Consider the following 18,318-nt stretch of genomic DNA (forward strand, 5'->3'; position numbering starts at 1 on the left):
TGTGGCCAAAAAACAAACAAAAAAATAAAATTCTTTAGGTGCACTAACCACTTTTCAAGAGCTTGATAGCCACTTGCGGCTAGTGGCTGCCGTATTGGATTGCACAGATGCAGAATATTTCCTTCATCACAGAATGTTCTAGTGGACAGCACTGCTCTAGAGGGCAAATAGATATATAGACCACTGGAGTTTAAGGACTGGAATACTGAACACATATCTGTATGGCATGGGTCTCTGAAAATTCAACTGGCTGACATTTCTAATTAAAATCATCTTGAGATGATACACATTCTAACTATTCTACTTATACTCCAACAAGGCCAATTACCTTCTCACTCAGAGGCAAGCACACCAATAGAGATAACTCATGGTGAAGTCAGGGAGGAACGTGTGACAACAAGAACAAGCTCTAGGGGCTTCCCTGGTGGCGCAGTGGTTGAGAGTCTGCCTGCCGATGCAGGGGACACGGGTTCGTGCCCCGGTCCGGGAAGATCCCACATGCCGCGGGGCGGCTGGGCCCGTGAGCCATGGCCGTTGAGCCTGCGCGTCCGGAGCCTGTGCTCCACAACGGGAGAGGCCACAACAGTGAGAGGCCCACATACCGCAAAAAAAATAAATAAATAAAAATAAAAGAACAAGCTCTAGGTGCCTGTAACAGCCTGCAGAAACTTCAAGAAATCCCTAGAGGGAAGTTTGCAAAACAGAATACATAGTCTATTTGTTTTTAAATTTCTGCTTAATACTTTGCTTAGTGCTCAGGGGTAGATAATATTGGAAACCCCTCCCCTCAGGGCAAATATGTTCTTAAACAACTGATTTTTATGAAAATTGTGGGACTGCTTTATTGGTAAAAGCAGCCACTGAAGAATCCCCCCTTTCTGGATCTAAAGAAATGATTTAGAGACATGGCAGGCAGAGAATTGTCCCCTAATATCCATAATTCCACAGTTCCTAATAGAACCTTCTGTTTTATTTGGGCACATGAACTTCCAGAATAAGTCCTAGTTTCCCATCCTTCTTTCCAGTTATGTGTGGCCACACGTAAGTTCTGTCCAATGCTCTGTAAGGAGAACTGCTGTGTGCAACTTCCAGAAGGTGGCCTTATAAAGAGGGTGATGGGTCCTTCTTTCCCTTTCCTCTTTCCTGCTGATTTGAATGCAAATCTGAAAGCTGGAACTCAAGCAGTCATATTGGACCTGAGAAGGAAGAGCCATGTTGAGGCTGGTGGAACAAGAAGATGGAAAAAAAGTCTGAATCTCTGACACTGTTAAACACCCTACCAGCCCTGGAGCTCAACGTGAGAGAGAAATAAAAGTCTATCTTGGTTAAACCATAATTGTTCTCAGGTTATCTGTGTCTCACAGCTCAACCTAATCTGAACCAATATATATAGCATCTCTTGTTCACAGCCAAGCTATAATAAGAGTAGATTCATGGAAATGTAAAATGGAGCTCTCAATGTACATATCACCCTCAAGCATCAGGTACAGTAAAATGATGGAATGGTTTCCTTCAGTCCCAGTGCAGGACTGTCACGAACAGCTCTCTCACAGCTGCTTATCTTCTTGGTAATCACACCTTACATTGTGCCTTGTCCAACATGGCACCCTCCACGGTGCTTCTCAGTATAGAGCCCCGAAACTGTGACTGACAGGATGGAGAAGGAATCCCAGACGCTGTTGTGTGGGCCCATGGGCATCTGTTGAGTTTAGTGCCATATCAAAGGATTTCAGAAAGGAGCTGGTACAGATTTACTTGTGGTAATAAATCAATAAGACAATACAGTGGCTGATATACTTTCCAATACCCATGTTGCATCCCGAGCTGCCAGGTAGGAGACTTAGTATCTTCAAAGCTTTTGCAATAGCCATAAAACCACTCTTTAAAGACACAGCAAAGTGGAACTGGGCTTTTCTACCGCTAAGTGGTGTCAGGTATGTCTAATGAATGAATGTCGGTGAATGTCATGTGTGATAGTGACATAAACAGAACCACAACAGCTATAACCAAAACATGTGCATGTACTTTAGGCAAAGAAAATGTGTAAGAATTCACACCGTGGTACCATATTTCACTGACTTGATGACCAAGGGAAGACAGAGATATGTAGGCCATGGCCCTCTGGGATATGTGGTGCTCCCAAGTACAGTTACCTAAGTTGTCCAAATTTTACAAGTTTTTTGTTTTTTGTTTTTTTTGCGGTACGTGGGCCTCTCACTGCTGTGGCCTCTCCCGCTATGGAGCACAGACTCCGGACACGCAGGCTCAGCGGCCATGGCTCACGGGCCCAGCCGCTCCGCGGCTAGTGGGATCTTCCCGGACCGGGGCACGAACCCACGGCCCCTGCATCGGCAGGCGGACTCTCAACCACTGCGCCACCAGGGAAGCCCTACAAGTTGTTTTTTGACCATAAGTCACAGATGCCACAAATACAGCTCAAGGCTAAGAAGCAGCTCCAAGATGTGACAGGCTAGAGGACCCAACCCCCCAGGCTTCACGCTATAATCTCATTGTCCTCCCCACTCCTAGTTCTCCCCTCCTAAGTCTCCCAACCTGTTGTTGGCTGTGTATGTGTCTAGGACCTTCACACCCTCCTCCAACCTGGGGGGGCCCAAAGTCACTCCCCCAAGTCTCTATTTCTCTCTCCTTTATCTCCTCCCCATCCCATCTAGAAGCCTCCACTGTCCGCAAGCCACTGGAGCCCCTGCCAGCCCCCACATGTCCAGATTCCAGGACGCTTGCACTACCTACGCCCAGTCACACCCCAAAACTTCCACCTCTGGGTGCTTCCCCTCATCTTTCCTTAGAGCCAGGCCCCAGCTTGCTGGATGAGGAGGCAGGAGATGCCCCACTGCAAGGAGAGGGCTGTGGTCCTGGCGTCCTCGGCTGCAGCTTGGCACAGAATTGCTCATAAAACCGTTTGACGGGGTTGCTTGGCATACTAGTTAAATAGGCTTTTGTGGATGGGCCTGGGGACCTAACCGCCGTGTATAAATGTTAGTTGAGTAAATGCATGGCTTTGTTTCCACGGAGAAAATCTGAGCTCAGAGCATCTGACCAAAAGTGACCTTTGGGAACACTCCCCTCTGTGCTCCAAGGGCGACCTCTGTGGTTTGGCTCCAACTGCAAAGATAGCTCCGGAGAAACCTCAGCTCTGGCCCGGCTTGTCTGGGAGTGGGTGCGGGCGAACGGTGTGAGGAGCATCTATTTAGGTCTGATCTTCTGTTCAGCTGAGGCCTGGGATTGGGGGGAGAAGGGTGCCTGAAGCCATTGAGATGGAGGGGAGGGCGTGGCTGATCCCAGAAACCACGTCCATCGCCTGATTCCATATAGACGAGGGCCAGGGGCTTCTGCTCCACTCAGCCTCCTCCTGGGTTGGGGGAGTGGGAATGAGGGTTCAGTTGGTGACGCAGGAGGGGCGGCGGTTTAGGGATGTCTTAGGGCGCGGAATCACTGCGCTTGCGCTTTAGCCGGGCGCGGTCTCCGCGCCGCCACCAGGGGGCCGCAGAGGCAGAGAGATGCGCGGAGCCCGAAGAGCAGGCGCGCGGAAGCGGGTTTTCACCTGCGCTCGGTTTTCCTGCCCTCCCGCCGCCGATGCGAGGCCGGACTTCTAGATGCCCATAGGAGAGCTCCCTGGGATCGATACTGAGTTAGCTCCAACACTTCAGGGTTTCAAAGATCGGGGCTTTGTCCTTGCCGTCGGGGATCCGCCGGGAGGAAGAAGTACGGGGACGAGGGGCGGGGGCGCTGCCTACTGGGACTCCGGGTCTGGGGTGCAAAGCAGCCCCTCCCCGACCCGCACCGGGGGTTTGCGGAAGAGAAGCAGGGACACACATACGTGCACACGCTCGTACACCGTCCCCCTCCCGCACCAGCAGCCCGAGGAAAGGGGCGTCGTAATCAGGAGGCCCTGAAAGAAGTCTTCATCTCCTGCCAGGACGGGCGGGAGGCAGGATGTGCTGTGTGAGGATGGGAAGCCCAGGAGCTGCCAAGAATGCCCGGCTGTGCAGCCAGCCCTGAACAGAGGAGACACCTGACCCAGAGGGCTCGGAGCTGCTGAATAAACCCCGAGAGGGGCCGCCAGCGGGCGGCACGGAGTCGGAGGAGACACTGGGCGAGGATTATGCATCTTGACACGGCACAAAGCCTGCAGTAATGTAGACGCTAATACACACAAGCATGAGGGGCCCCAGCCGCAGCCCTGGCTTTTTATGGCAGGACATTCGAGCCTGTACCAAAGGGACTGGGGCGGTAAACGCTGTCGTGAAAGTGAGCCTCGGTCTCATTTGCAAAGAGTTCAGACTAGACATCTGAGGCTCCTTCCAGCCCTGAGGTCCCTAAAGCTGGGAGGCAATGGGGTGTTTGAGGTGAAACCAGGGAGGGCAGGCACACCCTCACACCGAACCAATCCAGCGCCAGCGTCAGGCAGAACCCTGGACCCCCACCTGCTGTCACTGGGGGATCTGTTTGAGATTCTGAACTCTTACGCCAGGCTTCATGAACTCTCTCTGCACCCTGACACCCCAGCTGGACAGGCCCTCCAGGAAACGGGGATTAAGCCATTCATTTCTGGTAACAGCTCAGCCAGAAGGGGCGCCTTTGGATGAGAGTGGGGGTGGGGATTGAAATAACAACACAAGCACCACACACATGCACCCCAGCAGGAGACAATCACATTTTTTAACCATCAGTCAGAATGGGCGCAGGTCATAGTGCTAGACAAGGCCCTGGGAGTCCCATCCAGATGCCACACATTAACCCTTTAATTGCAGGATCAGAGAAGGTGAGGGGGCACCCAGGGGAGGGATGGGGGTGGCCAGGATGGCAAGGGTGTACCGGGGGGGCTCAGGGCCACGGCGATTTCCCAGCTAACGTGGAAGAATTTCAATAGTTCAACAGTCTGCTGACCGCAGGCCATGCACACACCCCTCACTATTCCATTTCTCCCCTGAGGGACTGGCCTGGTCCCCAAGTAGCAGGCATTCCTGCGAGCCCCAGACCAAGTGAAAGACAGCAGGCATGCGGGCCACAGAGCCAAACACCCGGTAGGTAGAGATGAGCAAGCCCCACACTGGGCAGAGAGAGGCAGAGCCCTGAGACAAAGGAGACCGTGTATTACAACGTTCACAGTGGGTGCTGCAGGTGGGGCGTGAGGAAGGCGGGGTTCGGCCCCCAACCCCCACAGTCTCTGAGGAGAGCCCTGAGGCAAAGATGAGGGTGCCAGGCTCGCCCCTGGAGAGCCCTGTCTCCAAAGTCCGCTGATTTTTGTTGGCATTTCTCTCTTTATCTTTTTTGTCATTTTGTTTTCCACTCTTTAAATAATTAATATAATTACTTTTAAATACAAAATACACAGTGTCCTTTCTCTTCCACGTGTTTGGGGTGATTGGGAGGTAAATTTTAAATAAGGGTCTCAGCTGTCGAACAGGGCACAGGCTCCAAGTGGGAGGGCCGCGAGCCCCAGGTGCACCCCTCCCCTGCACTGCCCCTGACTGGGGGCTCTCGGTGCCCTGGCCCAAGGCCCCCTAGATGGCAAGGAGCCCTTCTGCGAGGTGGCACAGAGCCGATGCTGTGGGATTCCAGGTGGGCCTGGTGTCGACGGACAGGGTCAGACAGAGGAGAAGGTCTTAGCCCATGAAGCAGACAGGCCCCAGCAGCACCCCTCCCCGCCTCGGGGGGGCCCCCAGGTCTGAGAAGGAGGCGTCCAGCACTGGCAGCTGCTCCAGTACAGGTGTTCGAACCTCCAGCACCGTCCGGCCTTGCTGGGTCTTGAGGGGGAGACACCGGAGTGAGAGGAGTGAGCACAGGGGAGGCACACAGGGCCCGCAGACACCCCAGCCTCAGGCCTGGCTCTCCGCGCCTTCAGGCGCCCTGAGATGCTGTTCCTCTCATCCGTGTCCCATGTTCAGACTTTGCTAAAGTTTCTTCCTAAAGTTTCTTCCAGCGAGTCAGGATTGGGGAAGCTGGGAGGGCTGCGCGTGTGCGTGTGCTTGCACACGCATGCAGTCTTGAGCCAGTCTGAGCAGTTTGGGTTTGAGATTATTTGTCTGTAGTAGTGGTGTGAGCCTGTGTGACTCCACGGGGACGTGTGTATATGTGTTTGTGGGTGTGTGTGATGACAGCCAACACGATTCCACGTGTGTGTACCTGTGTGACCCTCTCCAGGCGACTCTGGGGATGTATATACGGATTGGGGGTGTCCGTGTGCCCCTCCGTGGGGAGGGGGCATTGTTCATACCCTGTGTGTGCAGAGGGCAACCTGTGTAAATGTGCTTACAAGCCTGCATGACTCACTCTGGGTGACACTGCCATGTGCACACAGGTGACACCCACCTTCCATCCTTCCATCCTTCCTGCCCTTCCTGACACCAGGAAGCTGGCCTCCTCATGCTCTCCCCGAGTGCCCCTGCCCGAAGGGTCTTCCCACCGCCTCCTCCAGCCTGAGTCTGGGACCCGCCCCCACCCAGCTCTCCCTGGTTCCCACCTGACAGCCGTCTCTGAATTCCTTGACGTAGGGGCTGGTCTCCGGGCTCAGCTCATCCTCATTGGCCCCTCGGAGCTTCAGGGGGCCATCCTGGATCTCCCCAGAGCAGGGGTACGAGATGTTCTGGTGGGCTGAGACGCTGAGCAACCGCAGGAAGGTGAGCTGGACCACGCCGACTGGGGAGCCTTCAGAGTCCACGTAAGAGAACTGGCAGGAGAGAGGGCTGTAGTCAAGGAGGACACGGGCCTGCAGAGCAGCTACAGAAGCAGGGCGGCTGAGCCAGGGTCATGGGTGGGGAATGGGTGGGAGGAGAGGGCTGGGGGAGAAATAAGGGGCCGGGGTGGGAACGAGGGGATAAATAAAAGGCAGACTTTTGTCTTAGGTTGTCAAGGGAAGGAGATGAAGTGAGCACCGGAAGACTGGTGAGAAGGAACGGAATAAGAGAAGAGTCAGCAGGCTCTGCAGGGTCAAGGGTCAGGGAACTTGTCACACAAACCCAGAAACCACTAGGCCCAGAGGGGGGCTCCACTGTGGTGCAAGGGACAGGGCAGTCAGAGGCCAGATCTCACCCGCGTGACATCATCCCTGGGCGTCACACAGGTTTCCCCTCCGGCCGTAAAGTTGCAGAAAACCCGGAAGGCATCCCGAGCACAGCCCTGGTTGGGGTCGACCCAGTACTCTCCTGTCGAGTGGGGGGGAGGGTCAGGGCCCCCGAGGTCTTGGACCCAAGATGCTCTTTGCCCCACTTCCCTCCCACTGCTCCAACCAGCCGCCCCCACATATGCCCTCAGACACCCAGTCCTCCGTTCCCCCGCCAGAGCCCCAGAACACAGCTCTGGTTTCCTTCATCACCTTATGCCCCTGTCCGGCTCTGCCGCCCCTCCCCCCAGCAGCACCCCCAGGCTCGCAAATGGAGGGGGTAGGAGCACTGACATCCTCACGCTGGTCCAGCGTGTGGCTGTAGGCTTGCACACATGTCTGTGTGTGTAAATGCCAGCATGTGTGTCCACGAGTCTATGTTTATCTATTTCTGTAGACCCTGAGCAGATAATGAGCTGAAGAGCCTGGTAGGACCATGTCAGTTGCTAAATACTGAAATACCTCTGACCCAGTTGGTAAAGAGCTGCTGCCCCAAGCCCCTCCACCCTCACCCCCACCCCACAGCTTCCCCAAGCCTCCCCCGACATCCATCCTGCTTGTTCATGCCCACGCAGTTGTTCACATGTCGTGTCCCTGGCACTGACCGTCGGGCAGCTCTGGGTGGCAGAGCTTCAGGTCCTGGCAAGTGCGAGCGGGGCTGTCCTGGGTCCCCGTCGGCCGCCTCATCTGCTCAATCTCCTCCCGCAGGGAGTCCAGGGAGCCAAAGATCTCCTCCAGCCCCCCAGGACTGCCCGGGGCCCCCCCAGTTGGCACGGCCTCATCTTCCTGCATGAGCTGGCTCCCATCCACTGAGCGCCGAGTCTTCTTGGGCATCTGGATGGGCAGGGGCTGGATCACCTCGCCGGGGGGGCCCTGGTGGAGGGAAGGGCAGAGAGGGCAAGAGACAGGTCAGGGTGAGGGTGATGTGGAGAAACACCCAGACAGAGGGGGACCGTCAGAAGAGCAGGATCTGACGCTGACTCACCGGGTGTCCCGGAGGGCCCTGGATGCCCTTCTCTCCCTTAGGTCCGGCTGGGCCCTGCCAAGGGAGTCAATGAAGTCATGGAGGGGTCAGGAGGTCAAGAATGCGATCAAGGTCACAGAAGGGTCAAATCAGTCCCTGGGCTGGGAATGAGGGGCTCCACCGGCAGGGAGTATGTTTGTCTTGAAGAGACAGTGTCAAGTCCACCTATGGAGGGCTGGGGGAAGGGAAGGTCAGAGCTGGCTGGGGGTCACTCACTGTGGCTCCTTTGGCTCCTTTGGGGCCAGCAGGTCCCTGTGAAACGAGGAACAAGAAAGAGATGGTCAGCACAGGGGAAGGTCAGGACAAGGAGAACTGGAGAGGCAAGGTCACGAGTTCACAGGACCCGGGAGCCATCACAAGAGGGGCAGGCATGGGAGACGTGGGGACATTCGGGAGGCCCTGGAAGGACAGGAGTGGAAACACTGAAGGTGTAGGAACATATGGGGGACACGGGAACCTGTGAGTGTTATGCTGGCGTTGTCACGGAAGCCAGTGGGGGATTACGGAGGGGGGCAGTGGGGTTTAGAGGACTGAGTTGAGGAACAGATGGGGCACTCACAGGGAAGCCGGGGGGCCCTCCAGGACCAATAGGGCCAGATGCTCCTGGGATGCCCTAGGAAAGGGAGGGGCTTGGTTCAACTGGGTCCTCCTCCCCTCCCCCTCCCTCACCCCACAGCTGAGGCTCCACACCCCGCCTTCCCACACCCCCATGAATCTCCACCCTCACCCCACCCTTAGACCTCCCAGGACCATGACCTCTACTCACCGTCTCCCCCTTTGGCCCTGTGGATCCCTGAGGACCAGGAAGCCCTCGATCACCCTTCTCTCCCTGCTCCCCCGGGGGGCCAATCAGTCCAATGAGACCTGGGTGACCCTGGAGAAGGGGCCAGGTGGTCAGGGGGATGCAGAGAGGAGACACATGGACGGGGAGAAGGAGAACCACAGGGGTCAGAGCCCAGAAGACAAGAGAGGGACTTGGGCCGGGTCTGAGGAAAGAGCGGGGGCTGCCACGGCCCTGACTGAGGAAGGGCTCCCCAAGAGCACGAGGCCCCCCGGAGGTTTCAGGGGTGGGGCTGAGACACCTGGCAATGTGCGGTCACTCACCTTCTCTCCCTTGGCCCCAGCATCGCCCCGGAGGCCAGGAAGCCCTGGGGGTCCCTGTGGGGAGACAGGAAGTCACTCTCTCTTGGGGGAGGCGGGACCACACTCTCCCCCCACCACTTCCCACTTCCTCCAAGGCTGGATGCCCACTGCCCCAGGGCCCCCCCCCCACCCACCCTATCCACAGTCACTCACCACAGGGCCTGGAGGTCCAGCCTGGCCTGTGGCCCCGGGACGGCCTTGCTGACCCTGCAGATTCGAGGGGACCACGGGGATGAGGAAGAGTGTCCCCACACCGTGCGCCTCCCCCTCTCCAGCCAAGCCTCTCTGCCCTGTGACTCACCACTGCGCCCAGGAGCCCCCGCAGACCATCAGGGCCAGGTTTTCCTGCTGGGCCTGCAGGACCCACAGGGCCTGTCTTTCCCGGGGCGCCCACAGCACCAGGATCCCCCTGAAACACACCCAAAAAAGTGTCCTGAAGGGCAGAGGAGGGGGTGTGGCTGGGGGCAGGGGGCCCAAGGTGGATGGGGGTGAGGCAGGGAGGAGGGGTCAAACCCCAGGGACCCCTGGGGTAGGGACAAGTATGGGGAACCCTGTCCCCACAGGGGGCTCGGCGTGGAGATGGTGGATGTGGGGGAGGCGTTTGGAGGCTGCAGTGTGAGGACCAAAGGGGTGGGAAGATGGAAGGGCTGTTCCAGCATCCAGGGCGGCCTCTCCCTCACCTTGGCTCCCTTCTCTCCTTGTCGCCCCTCAGGACCAGGCGCACCAGCAGGTCCCTGCAGGTGGAGGCGGCAGTGAATAGCCAGGCTCACCCCCCTCCCCCTCGCTGTCCTCCTGGTGCACACACACACACGTGTGCGCACACACACACGTGTACACACACACGTGTACACACACACGCATACCTGCGCATGCACAGGCACGATCGCAGAGGCCGACTCATGGATGGGAGAGCCGGTACAGCTGTATCAGCTGTTAAAATACTGAGTCGTTCTGTGCCTTTGGTGAAGAGCCTCTTGCCCCACACCACCAGCAAAAAGAGGGTTAATCCTGACCCAGCAGGGACCTCCCCAGGAAAGCCAGCCCCTTCCCTCCGTGTCCATTCTGATTGGTTGGTACACAACACCACCCCTGGCAAGAACAGATGGAATATACAGGAACAAATATACACAGCACGCTTACAAACACACATGATCACACACATACACACCTCACCCAAGGACAACCGGCACACCAGGCATCTCCCTCCACATCCCACCTGCCATTGCCCCAACTGCCATCCAGCCTGCCCCACAAGGTCCCAGGTGACGACCTCACTTACCCGCTTTCCAAGTGGTCCAGGAGGTCCATTCTCCCCAGTGGGACCAGGGGATCCCTATGGAGGGAGGAAGAGTGGTGGGTGAGGGACCCCTCAGGCATAGGGCATAGTAGAGGGGAAACAGGGCTGAGGGCCTGGGCTCAGTGGTGGGGTAGGGGTCCCCGGGCACTCACAGGCTGTCCTGGCTCTCCATCTTCTCCGCGGTCACCCTTAGCACCATCCTGGCCCTGCAGGGATGAAACAAGGTCAGAGGGTCAAACTGCCAATCCTCCCATCCCTCCACCTGCCCTACCACAACCCCGGTTCCCCTGCCCACGCCCATCGGCCACACAGAGCCCCTCCAGAGCAGGCCACCTCTTCGCCCCTCCCCTCCCCAGGTAAGACTCACCCGAGGGCCACTTTCTCCAGGAGGGCCAGGGTCACCAGGAAAGCCAACAGGACCCTGATCCAAAAGGAGACCAAGGGTCAGGGTCACAGCCCCCTAAGCCCACGCAGGGCCAACAGACCCCCATGGCCACATGCCACACTCTCCCTCCCTACAGGCAGTGCCCACCTGCACCATTTAGGAAGAAGGTCTCCGGCACCCCCTTTTCCCCACCTCCTGCACTGCCTGCACTCTAAGGCTTTCAGGTTATTAACTAGGGTTTCTCTCACTTTCTCTCTGGATCCCAGACCCCGTACATCCCTCCCAGGAGACCCCATTCGCAAAGCCTTCCTCCCAGGCATCCCCCACACTCTTGGGCTCCCCAAACTCCAAGATCCTCACACCCATATCCCCAGATCTCCATTCACAGGGGCCTCCTCGCAGCCCCTCCCCACAAACTCACAGGGTTCCCTTTGGGGCCATCATCACCGGTGGGGCCCTTAGGCCCTGGTGGTCCCGCCTCTCCTGGCTGCCCCGACTCTCCTTTCTCCCCACGTTCCCCGCGTGGACCCTAGAGGATGAGCGGAGGTTACAGATGGTCCCAAAGGGGTCCCAGAGATCAAAGATCCAGCCCCTGCTTCTAAAAAACCTTCAGCTTCCCCCTCTTGCATCGCTGACATCGGGGTGCACACAGAAAGGCAAGTCCATCGTGGGAGTCCCTGGCCCCTCTTCCCTTCAAGGAAAGGGGGACAGAGCCCACCCGGATCCAGGGACCAGGCCTCACGGAGAATGACCGGGAGCACAGACTCACGGGCTGTGCAGGAGTTCCAGCTCCAGGAGGTCAGAGGAAAGGTGGGGGTGGGATTGAGGGGGTGAAGGGGAGTGCAGAGCAGGGCCTCAGAACTACCACTCACCTTGACCCCTGGCTCGCCCTGGACTCCCGGAGATCCTGGCTCTCCTGGCTCCCCCTGCAAGGAGATTGGGGTCAAAAACCTCCACCCCCCAAAAAAGAATCCTGATATTCCCCCTCACTCTCTTTTGACCCCCCAAAATTGGCAAAAGTCCAACCCTCATCCCTCCAGACCACCTATGTACCCCTTCCCAGTACCTTCTCTCCAGGGGGACCCAGGTTCCCAACACCTCCAGGGGGACCTTGTGGACCCTGGAAGAGGAATAGAAATAGGGATCATTGCTTATGGGAGGGGGGGCATGGGGGGGCAGAGCCTGGAGGAGGGCCTAAGGTCAGAGCAGTGAGACAGTGTGAGACCTTCCCAGGGTCCACCGGCTTCTCTTGGCATCTGAGATGAGACTAGAGTTTACAGTCTGGGGAAAGGGAGGCAGAGGACTGGCCACACTGATCTGGAGGGACAAGGGGCCAAGAGGACTCACATCAGCTCCATTGGGTCCAGCTGGGCCTCGAGGTCCTGGGGGCCCGGGGGGTCCCTGGAGAAAAGATACACATGATGGGAAGGGAAGTGAGAGAAAGCCGCCGTGGATGCACGTGAGTGGTGGAGGGTGAGGGAGGCAGAGGTCCTGGCGGGGAGGGAGGCAGCCAGGCCAGGGAATGGCATGCAGGGAGCTGGGAGTCGGAGGCAGTGGGCTGCTGGGGTGGGGGCTGGATGAGCAGGGGTGTGCCTAGTGGGTGGGGCTGGAATCAGTCGGGATCACACCCTATCAATGCGGTCCCACTCACCATAGGGCCCACGTCTCCTGTTTCTCCCTTCTCCCCCGAGGGGCCTGGCAAACCCTGCGCAGGTGTACACAGCACAGACCCAGGTGACCAAACCACCTGGAGCACAGCCCTCGGCAGAGGGGTCCCCCCCATACAGATCCCACGTACCCCCCACCACCCAGTCCTCTGCCCCCACCTCCCCAGACCTCCTTTGTCAGCAGGGGGCTGGGGGGGCTGGGGCAGACATCAGCTCCAGCGTGAACCCATCTCTCAGCCCCTGTCTCCACCCCCCAACTCACCTGTAGACCAATGGGTCCTGGGGGCCCATTGAACCCTCTTGTTCCCTCATCACCTTTGGCTCCAAAGTGTCCCTGGGGACCCCGAGCTCCAGGCTCCCCATCTGCCCCCTGAGGTGGGAGGAGGGCAGGACAAGGACACAAAGATGGTCGTGGGTCAGGTGTGTTCTAGCCACAAGCCCCACACAGAGCCAGGCACCAGGGCTGGAGCCCCCCACTCCCACCGCCAACCCCATGGGCAGAGGGAAACTGAGGGCAGAATCAAGGCTGCACACAGGACATCGTCACTCACCGCAGCTCCAGGCTGCCCCACGGGACCAATGGGTCCAGGGGGTCCAGGAGGGCCCTGGGGGAGAAAGAAGAGTCAGAGATGCCAAGACGGGGAGAGACCAGGTGGGAATGAGGTTAAAGGCCAGAGGTGAAAAGTCAAAGGAATGGACACTTACATGTTCCCCCTTGTTCCCTTTAGTGCCCTTCTGTCCGGGGTCTCCCACCTCACCCTGGGGGTAGAAAGCAGGTGGGACATTAGAGGAAGGAGTGGGTGGGGCAGGGAGAATAAGCAGACAGGGATCTCAGGGCCAGACCAGCAATCTCATTGGGAAAGAAGACTGAGTCCAGGGTCTGTGTGCTCCCTCACCTTGTCTCCATCCTCTCCTGCCATGCCCGGGGGGCCAGCAGGGCCAGGAAGCCCCACGGGACCCTGCACCCCATCGCGGCCAGTCGGACCGATGGGGCCCTTCTCACCCTGTGAGAAATGAAGGAAGGAGTCATGACCCAGAGATGGCTGTCCCCCTCAAACACCCCTACAGGAAATCCCCCATAACCCATCAGCTCACAGACCCCTCCCCAGCATCTCCCCAGGGACCCCACACTCACCGGAACACCTTTCTCTCCTGCTGCTCCAGGGGGACCTTGCGGCCCTGGGCGCCCTGGGGGGCCAATGGGTCCCCCAGATCCTGCTGCACCTCGCTCCCCAGGGGAGCCCTGAGACAGGAGATAGAGTGAGACACCCCAAAGGAAGAGACCACAGCCCACCTACACCAGAGGACCACTGACCATGGTTCCCAGGAGAAGAGCCCAACATCAGATGTCTTACGGCTGACCCTTCCCGGTCCTGCAGCCCCCCCCAAACTCCAGATGCCGCACCGCATCCTTCCTCCCCTCTGCCCCCCAGGGACCCCAGACTTACTGCAGGGCCAGGGGGACCAGCCGGACCTTCATTTCCCTTCAAACCAAGTCCGCCCTATGAATCAGAAATCAGAGGCAACAGACATGAGACAGGAAGGGGGGACATGGGGTCCAGGAGACAAGCGGGGAAGGATGGGGGTGGGGAGATGGGAGTAGGGTGTCGCTGAGGGGTGCCGGGAAGCCTGCTGACTTATTACAGGCAGCCAGGTTGGAGTCACACTCACAGCAGTGCCAGGGAGGCCTCTTTCTCCCGGGAAGCCCCTCAGACCAGCGGGACCATCCTTCCCTGGGGCCCCAGGGGGCCCAGGGTCACCCTAAAAGGAAACAGAGGTGATGAGCCACTTCCACACTCCCAAACTGGGCAGAGAGATCTCTGTTCCCTCAAATCCCCATTTGCCTGTTCCCTTAGGCACCCCAACCCTAGACCCCCAAGTTCCCCCCTGCCGGGCCCCTTACTGACCTTTGTCCCTTCTTTTCCAGCTGTTCCAGTGAGTCCCTGCTCTCCAGGGGGCCCCGGGGGGCCTGGGTGACCTCGCTCCCCCATGGGCCCGGTTTCTCCTGCGGCTCCCTGGGAAAGAGACAGAGAGACTCCAATCTCAGAGCCTTCACCTCACTCTGTCCACCTTAAATTTTCCCTTAGAACCCCTTCATGTCTGCCCCAAAGCTCCTGGGAAATTCCCGGAGCTCTCCTAGGCCTCCGCTCTGGTTTTCATTCCCCGGTGTGGAGTAACCATACCACCTGGTGTCCCTGAGGGGACCTTCCTCTTCTCCAAGATGCGAGAAGATGAGAACTGGTCCAGGAAACAGACTGAAATTTGGGACCCCTGCTCCAAATCCCAGTCCCAGGGGCCCAGCTCAGTCAAAGGAGGGGCAGGGGCCCGTGACCGGGAAAAGGGAGAAGAGAGGCAGATAGACTAGCTCCAGGGTCTGGGGTCCTTTCTCTCCAGGGAGCAGGCATACCTGGGGTCCCACCACTCCTGGGGGGCCAGGGGGGCCGGTCTTCCCTTGGAAACCCTGAGAGAGGAAGAGAGGAGAGGGCAGTCAGAACACACAGTCAGGCGTGGACATTGTGGCACGGACCCCAAGCTCCCGGAGGGAGGGCAGGGTCACCACCAAGTCCTTGGCTGTGGTCTGAGCAGCACCGAGATGCGCTCCACTCAGCCAGGAGAACCTTCCCAGAGGGCCTTCGGGACAAGACAGCTCGGGAGTGAGGGTCTGAGGAGGCCGGGGCACCACTTACCACTTCTCCTCTCTGGCCTGGGTGTCCCGGCAGCCCATCCTTCCCAGGGGGGCCCTGGAAGAGGTTCAGATGTCAGGTGAGCTCTAGGCTGGGAAGGGGGATGGGGAAGGATTCACAGTACCAAGGCGGGTCAGAGGTCAGAGGTCAGCTTACTGGAGGTCCTTTGGGGCCAGGAAATCCGTTGGGGCCCTGAGGTCCAGGGAGACCCTAGAGACAAAGCTAGGTTGAGTCAGGAGAATGGGGAGGGGTGCTGGGCAAGGGGCCTCTCCCTGCGGTGAGAGGGAGCCGGCCCCACTCCGGCTCCCTGGGGAGCACTGGGGAACAGGGGGCTCAGGCCACACTCACCCTCTCTCCGGGGGGCCCGTGGGGGCCATCACCACCCGATGTTCCCTGTGGGGGAAACAGTCAGAGAGTGAGAGGAGATGCTTTCTAGTCAACTCTGAGGCCAGAGGAGTTGAGAGCAGCCGGGCTACAGGGCAGAGGGCGAGATGAGCCCTGCCAAGACCACCAACCTTAGCTCCAGACTTCCCGGTGGCACCTCGGGGTCCCCTCTGACCCCGTGGACCCTAGAGAGAGGACAGGGGCGTTGTCAGAAAAGCCCCGAAGCACCTCTTTGGATCTTGAGCCGCACGTCTCTCCCCTGCACTCACCGTGGGGCCACGTTCTCCCCGAGGCCCTGATTTGCCCGACACGCCCTGGTGGGAACGAAGCAGAAACAACACATCACCCAGGGCGTGAGGCCCCTGCTCCCAGAGCTGCCCCTCCCTCTGCCCCCCCAACCCTTCCCCAGCTTACACGGGCCCCCTTCTCTCCACTGGCTCCAGGAAAACCAGGAAATCCCAGAGACCCCTGGTGAGGATGGAGAAGGGGAAAAATTGACACGTCACAAAAGGGGAGGACCAAGGAAGGGCCAAGGGGGGTCAGGAGAGGTGGTGGAGGCAGCAGGGTGGGAGACCCGGGCTCTGCCAATAACTAGTGCTTCTGGCCTCTGTTCCCTCATCTGTAGAATGGGGGTGGGCTAAATTCTCTCTAGGGTCCCCCGCTGCTCTGTCAGTCTGTGCTTCCTGTAATTAGGGGTCAGGGAAGGGGGAAGGAGGAGGGGCACATGCGGGGCAACGAATCACCTTGGGACCCTGGCGTCCGGGGTAGCCAGGCAGACCAGGAACACCAAGCTTGCCCTGTGGATGGACAGGGAGCGATCAGGAGCGAGAGGAACCACGGATGCCGCTCCATCCCTGGAGATCCCAGCCCTCCCCCCACCCAGAAAAGCCCCAGCCCCTGGCCCCTCATTTCCCACCTCCCAGGATGCCTGGCTTTTGTAACCTCTCCTTGCTGAGAGTGGATTTTCCCCGAACTCTAGTGCTGGAATCTCCCCTCCCCTGTGTCGTAAAATCTGCAGCTCCAGTCCTGCAGGCGCTGTGATCCGGCCCCTGCCTACTTGTCAACCTCAGCTCCATCTTCCCAGCACACAGTCCTGCTCCACCAAGACCGGCCCCCTTGCAGGCAGCACCCCCCCAGCCTCACTCCCTGGCTCCACTCTGCACTACCCCGGGCCCCCCCACAACCATCCACGCCTGCCCCCTGAGGCTTCAGGACCTATCTTGCCAAGGCAGCTGTGGAGCGGAAGTGGGGAGCAGGGGCTCTGCGGCCTGACTTTTGGGGCTCAAACCCTGGCTCTGGCCCTCACTGGCTGTGTGATGAACAAGTTTCTAAACCTCCTGATGCTTCAGGACTGTAGTAGCGCCCACCCCCCAGGACTGACAGGACAAGATGTCACGGTGCTGGCGCACGGTGAGGGCTTGGTGAGAGTTAGCTCTGAAGATGTCAGAGCTCACCTCCTCTCTGACTCTCTTCCTTCTCGGAATGCCTACTGCTTGGAGTCTGGACACATTTTCACTCTGCCCGGCACCTTCAGGTATCCTATGACGGCCTCTCTGCCCTGTCCCCATCAATCTGTTGTAAAGTCTTCACGACAGAGACTTTTCCTTAACTTCTTATGTATTCCCCCCGCTTCAACGCATCAGTGTCTAGGAGGCGCCATGTACACACAGAGGAGCATAATGCATGGTCATCTTTGATTGACTTGCAGACTTCAGCTGTCGGCACCCCACCCCAACCCTGATCCCAGCGCCCCGGGCCTCACCCCCTCCATGCCCTACAGCATGTAGACCAGACCCCTCACACCCTCCCCATCACCTTCTCGCCCATGAGCCCAGGGGGGCCAGGGTCTCCAGTGGGTCCAGTGCGTCCCTTCGGCCCCTCGGGACCATCCTCTCCCCTGGAACCAGGGACTCCAATCTCGCCCTGGGTGAGGGGGTTGGAGAGGTTAGTGATAGGGACTAGGGGAGGGGCTGAGCCCCGAAAGGAGAGGCAGGCCCCAGTGAGGCTGAGTGGGGTCGGTGGGGGTCCCCGAAGCTACTGCAGAACAGGGAGCCCCACAGGGGCAGGGAGTGTGCTGTGATTGGTGAGCCAGTGGGTCACGGAGCACGGGGTTGGGTTCCTGCTCAGATCAGGCTCTAGAGGGTGATCAGATCCTCTAAAGGGAGCCTGGAGATGAGGAGTCTGGGGTATTGGGGGGTGGGGGTGAAGGCTGGTAACTGGGGGCTCCAAAGGGGAGGATCATCAGCACTTAGAGTTGGGGGGCCACTGTGGCGATTTCTACTCACCCTGTCACCTTTCACACCCATGTCACCTTTGAACCCAGGAAAGCCATCCTCGCCCTGAGAAAGATTGGGGTGAAAGGACACCACAGATGATGGAGGGAGGGGGTGAGGCAGAGATGGACAGAAAGGCTGGTGTGGGGCAGGTGGAGGGGCTGGGAAGTTAGGGGCACATTGCTCACCTTTTCACCCTTGTGACCCTTCAGACCCCGAATTCCATCCACACCCTGGAATTAGAGTGGGGGATAGAGACTGAGAGATCAGGGGAGGAGGCTGGGCTGGCAGGACCAAGCTCCTGGGGCCCCAGCTGGCTCCCCTGACCCCAGCCTTTA

The 18,318-nt window shown here is 58.6% G+C and overlaps 1 protein-coding gene across 7 annotated transcripts in view; it reads right to left on the reverse strand.

The window, feature by feature from the left end:
• Positions 1-5,092: 5,092 nt before the first annotated feature.
• Positions 5,093-18,318, reverse strand: part of COL11A2 (collagen type XI alpha 2 chain) — a 28,257-nt gene continuing 15,031 nt past the window's right edge. For all 7 annotated transcript variants that reach the window (XM_060308699.1, XM_060308704.1, XM_060308702.1 and 4 more), the window contains 39 exons: positions 18,169-18,213; positions 17,993-18,046; positions 17,523-17,630; positions 16,451-16,504; positions 16,122-16,175; positions 15,977-16,021; positions 15,839-15,892; positions 15,672-15,716; positions 15,480-15,533; positions 15,327-15,380; positions 15,047-15,100; positions 14,547-14,654; positions 14,311-14,400; positions 14,088-14,141; positions 13,775-13,882; positions 13,536-13,643; positions 13,345-13,398; positions 13,191-13,244; positions 12,902-13,009; positions 12,624-12,677; positions 12,320-12,373; positions 12,039-12,092; positions 11,845-11,898; positions 11,394-11,501; positions 10,955-11,008; positions 10,740-10,793; positions 10,570-10,623; positions 9,971-10,024; positions 9,592-9,699; positions 9,444-9,497; positions 9,252-9,305; positions 8,914-9,021; positions 8,707-8,760; positions 8,364-8,399; positions 8,109-8,162; positions 7,729-7,996; positions 7,054-7,166; positions 6,485-6,691; positions 5,093-5,768 (listed from right to left, as the gene is read on the reverse strand). In XM_060308699.1, coding sequence (XP_060164682.1) covers positions 5,628-5,768; positions 6,485-6,691; positions 7,054-7,166; positions 7,729-7,996; positions 8,109-8,162; positions 8,364-8,399; positions 8,707-8,760; positions 8,914-9,021; positions 9,252-9,305; positions 9,444-9,497; positions 9,592-9,699; positions 9,971-10,024; positions 10,570-10,623; positions 10,740-10,793; positions 10,955-11,008; positions 11,394-11,501; positions 11,845-11,898; positions 12,039-12,092; positions 12,320-12,373; positions 12,624-12,677; positions 12,902-13,009; positions 13,191-13,244; positions 13,345-13,398; positions 13,536-13,643; positions 13,775-13,882; positions 14,088-14,141; positions 14,311-14,400; positions 14,547-14,654; positions 15,047-15,100; positions 15,327-15,380; positions 15,480-15,533; positions 15,672-15,716; positions 15,839-15,892; positions 15,977-16,021; positions 16,122-16,175; positions 16,451-16,504; positions 17,523-17,630; positions 17,993-18,046; positions 18,169-18,213 — 3,042 coding nt within the window. In that variant the 3' untranslated portion in view covers positions 5,093-5,627. The remainder of the gene's footprint in view (positions 5,769-6,484; positions 6,692-7,053; positions 7,167-7,728; positions 7,997-8,108; positions 8,163-8,363; positions 8,400-8,706; positions 8,761-8,913; positions 9,022-9,251; positions 9,306-9,443; positions 9,498-9,591; positions 9,700-9,970; positions 10,025-10,569; positions 10,624-10,739; positions 10,794-10,954; positions 11,009-11,393; positions 11,502-11,844; positions 11,899-12,038; positions 12,093-12,319; positions 12,374-12,623; positions 12,678-12,901; positions 13,010-13,190; positions 13,245-13,344; positions 13,399-13,535; positions 13,644-13,774; positions 13,883-14,087; positions 14,142-14,310; positions 14,401-14,546; positions 14,655-15,046; positions 15,101-15,326; positions 15,381-15,479; positions 15,534-15,671; positions 15,717-15,838; positions 15,893-15,976; positions 16,022-16,121; positions 16,176-16,450; positions 16,505-17,522; positions 17,631-17,992; positions 18,047-18,168; positions 18,214-18,318) is intronic.

This window comes from Globicephala melas, chromosome 11 (assembly GCF_963455315.2).
Source record: "Globicephala melas chromosome 11, mGloMel1.2, whole genome shotgun sequence".
NCBI lineage: Eukaryota > Metazoa > Chordata > Mammalia > Artiodactyla > Delphinidae > Globicephala > Globicephala melas.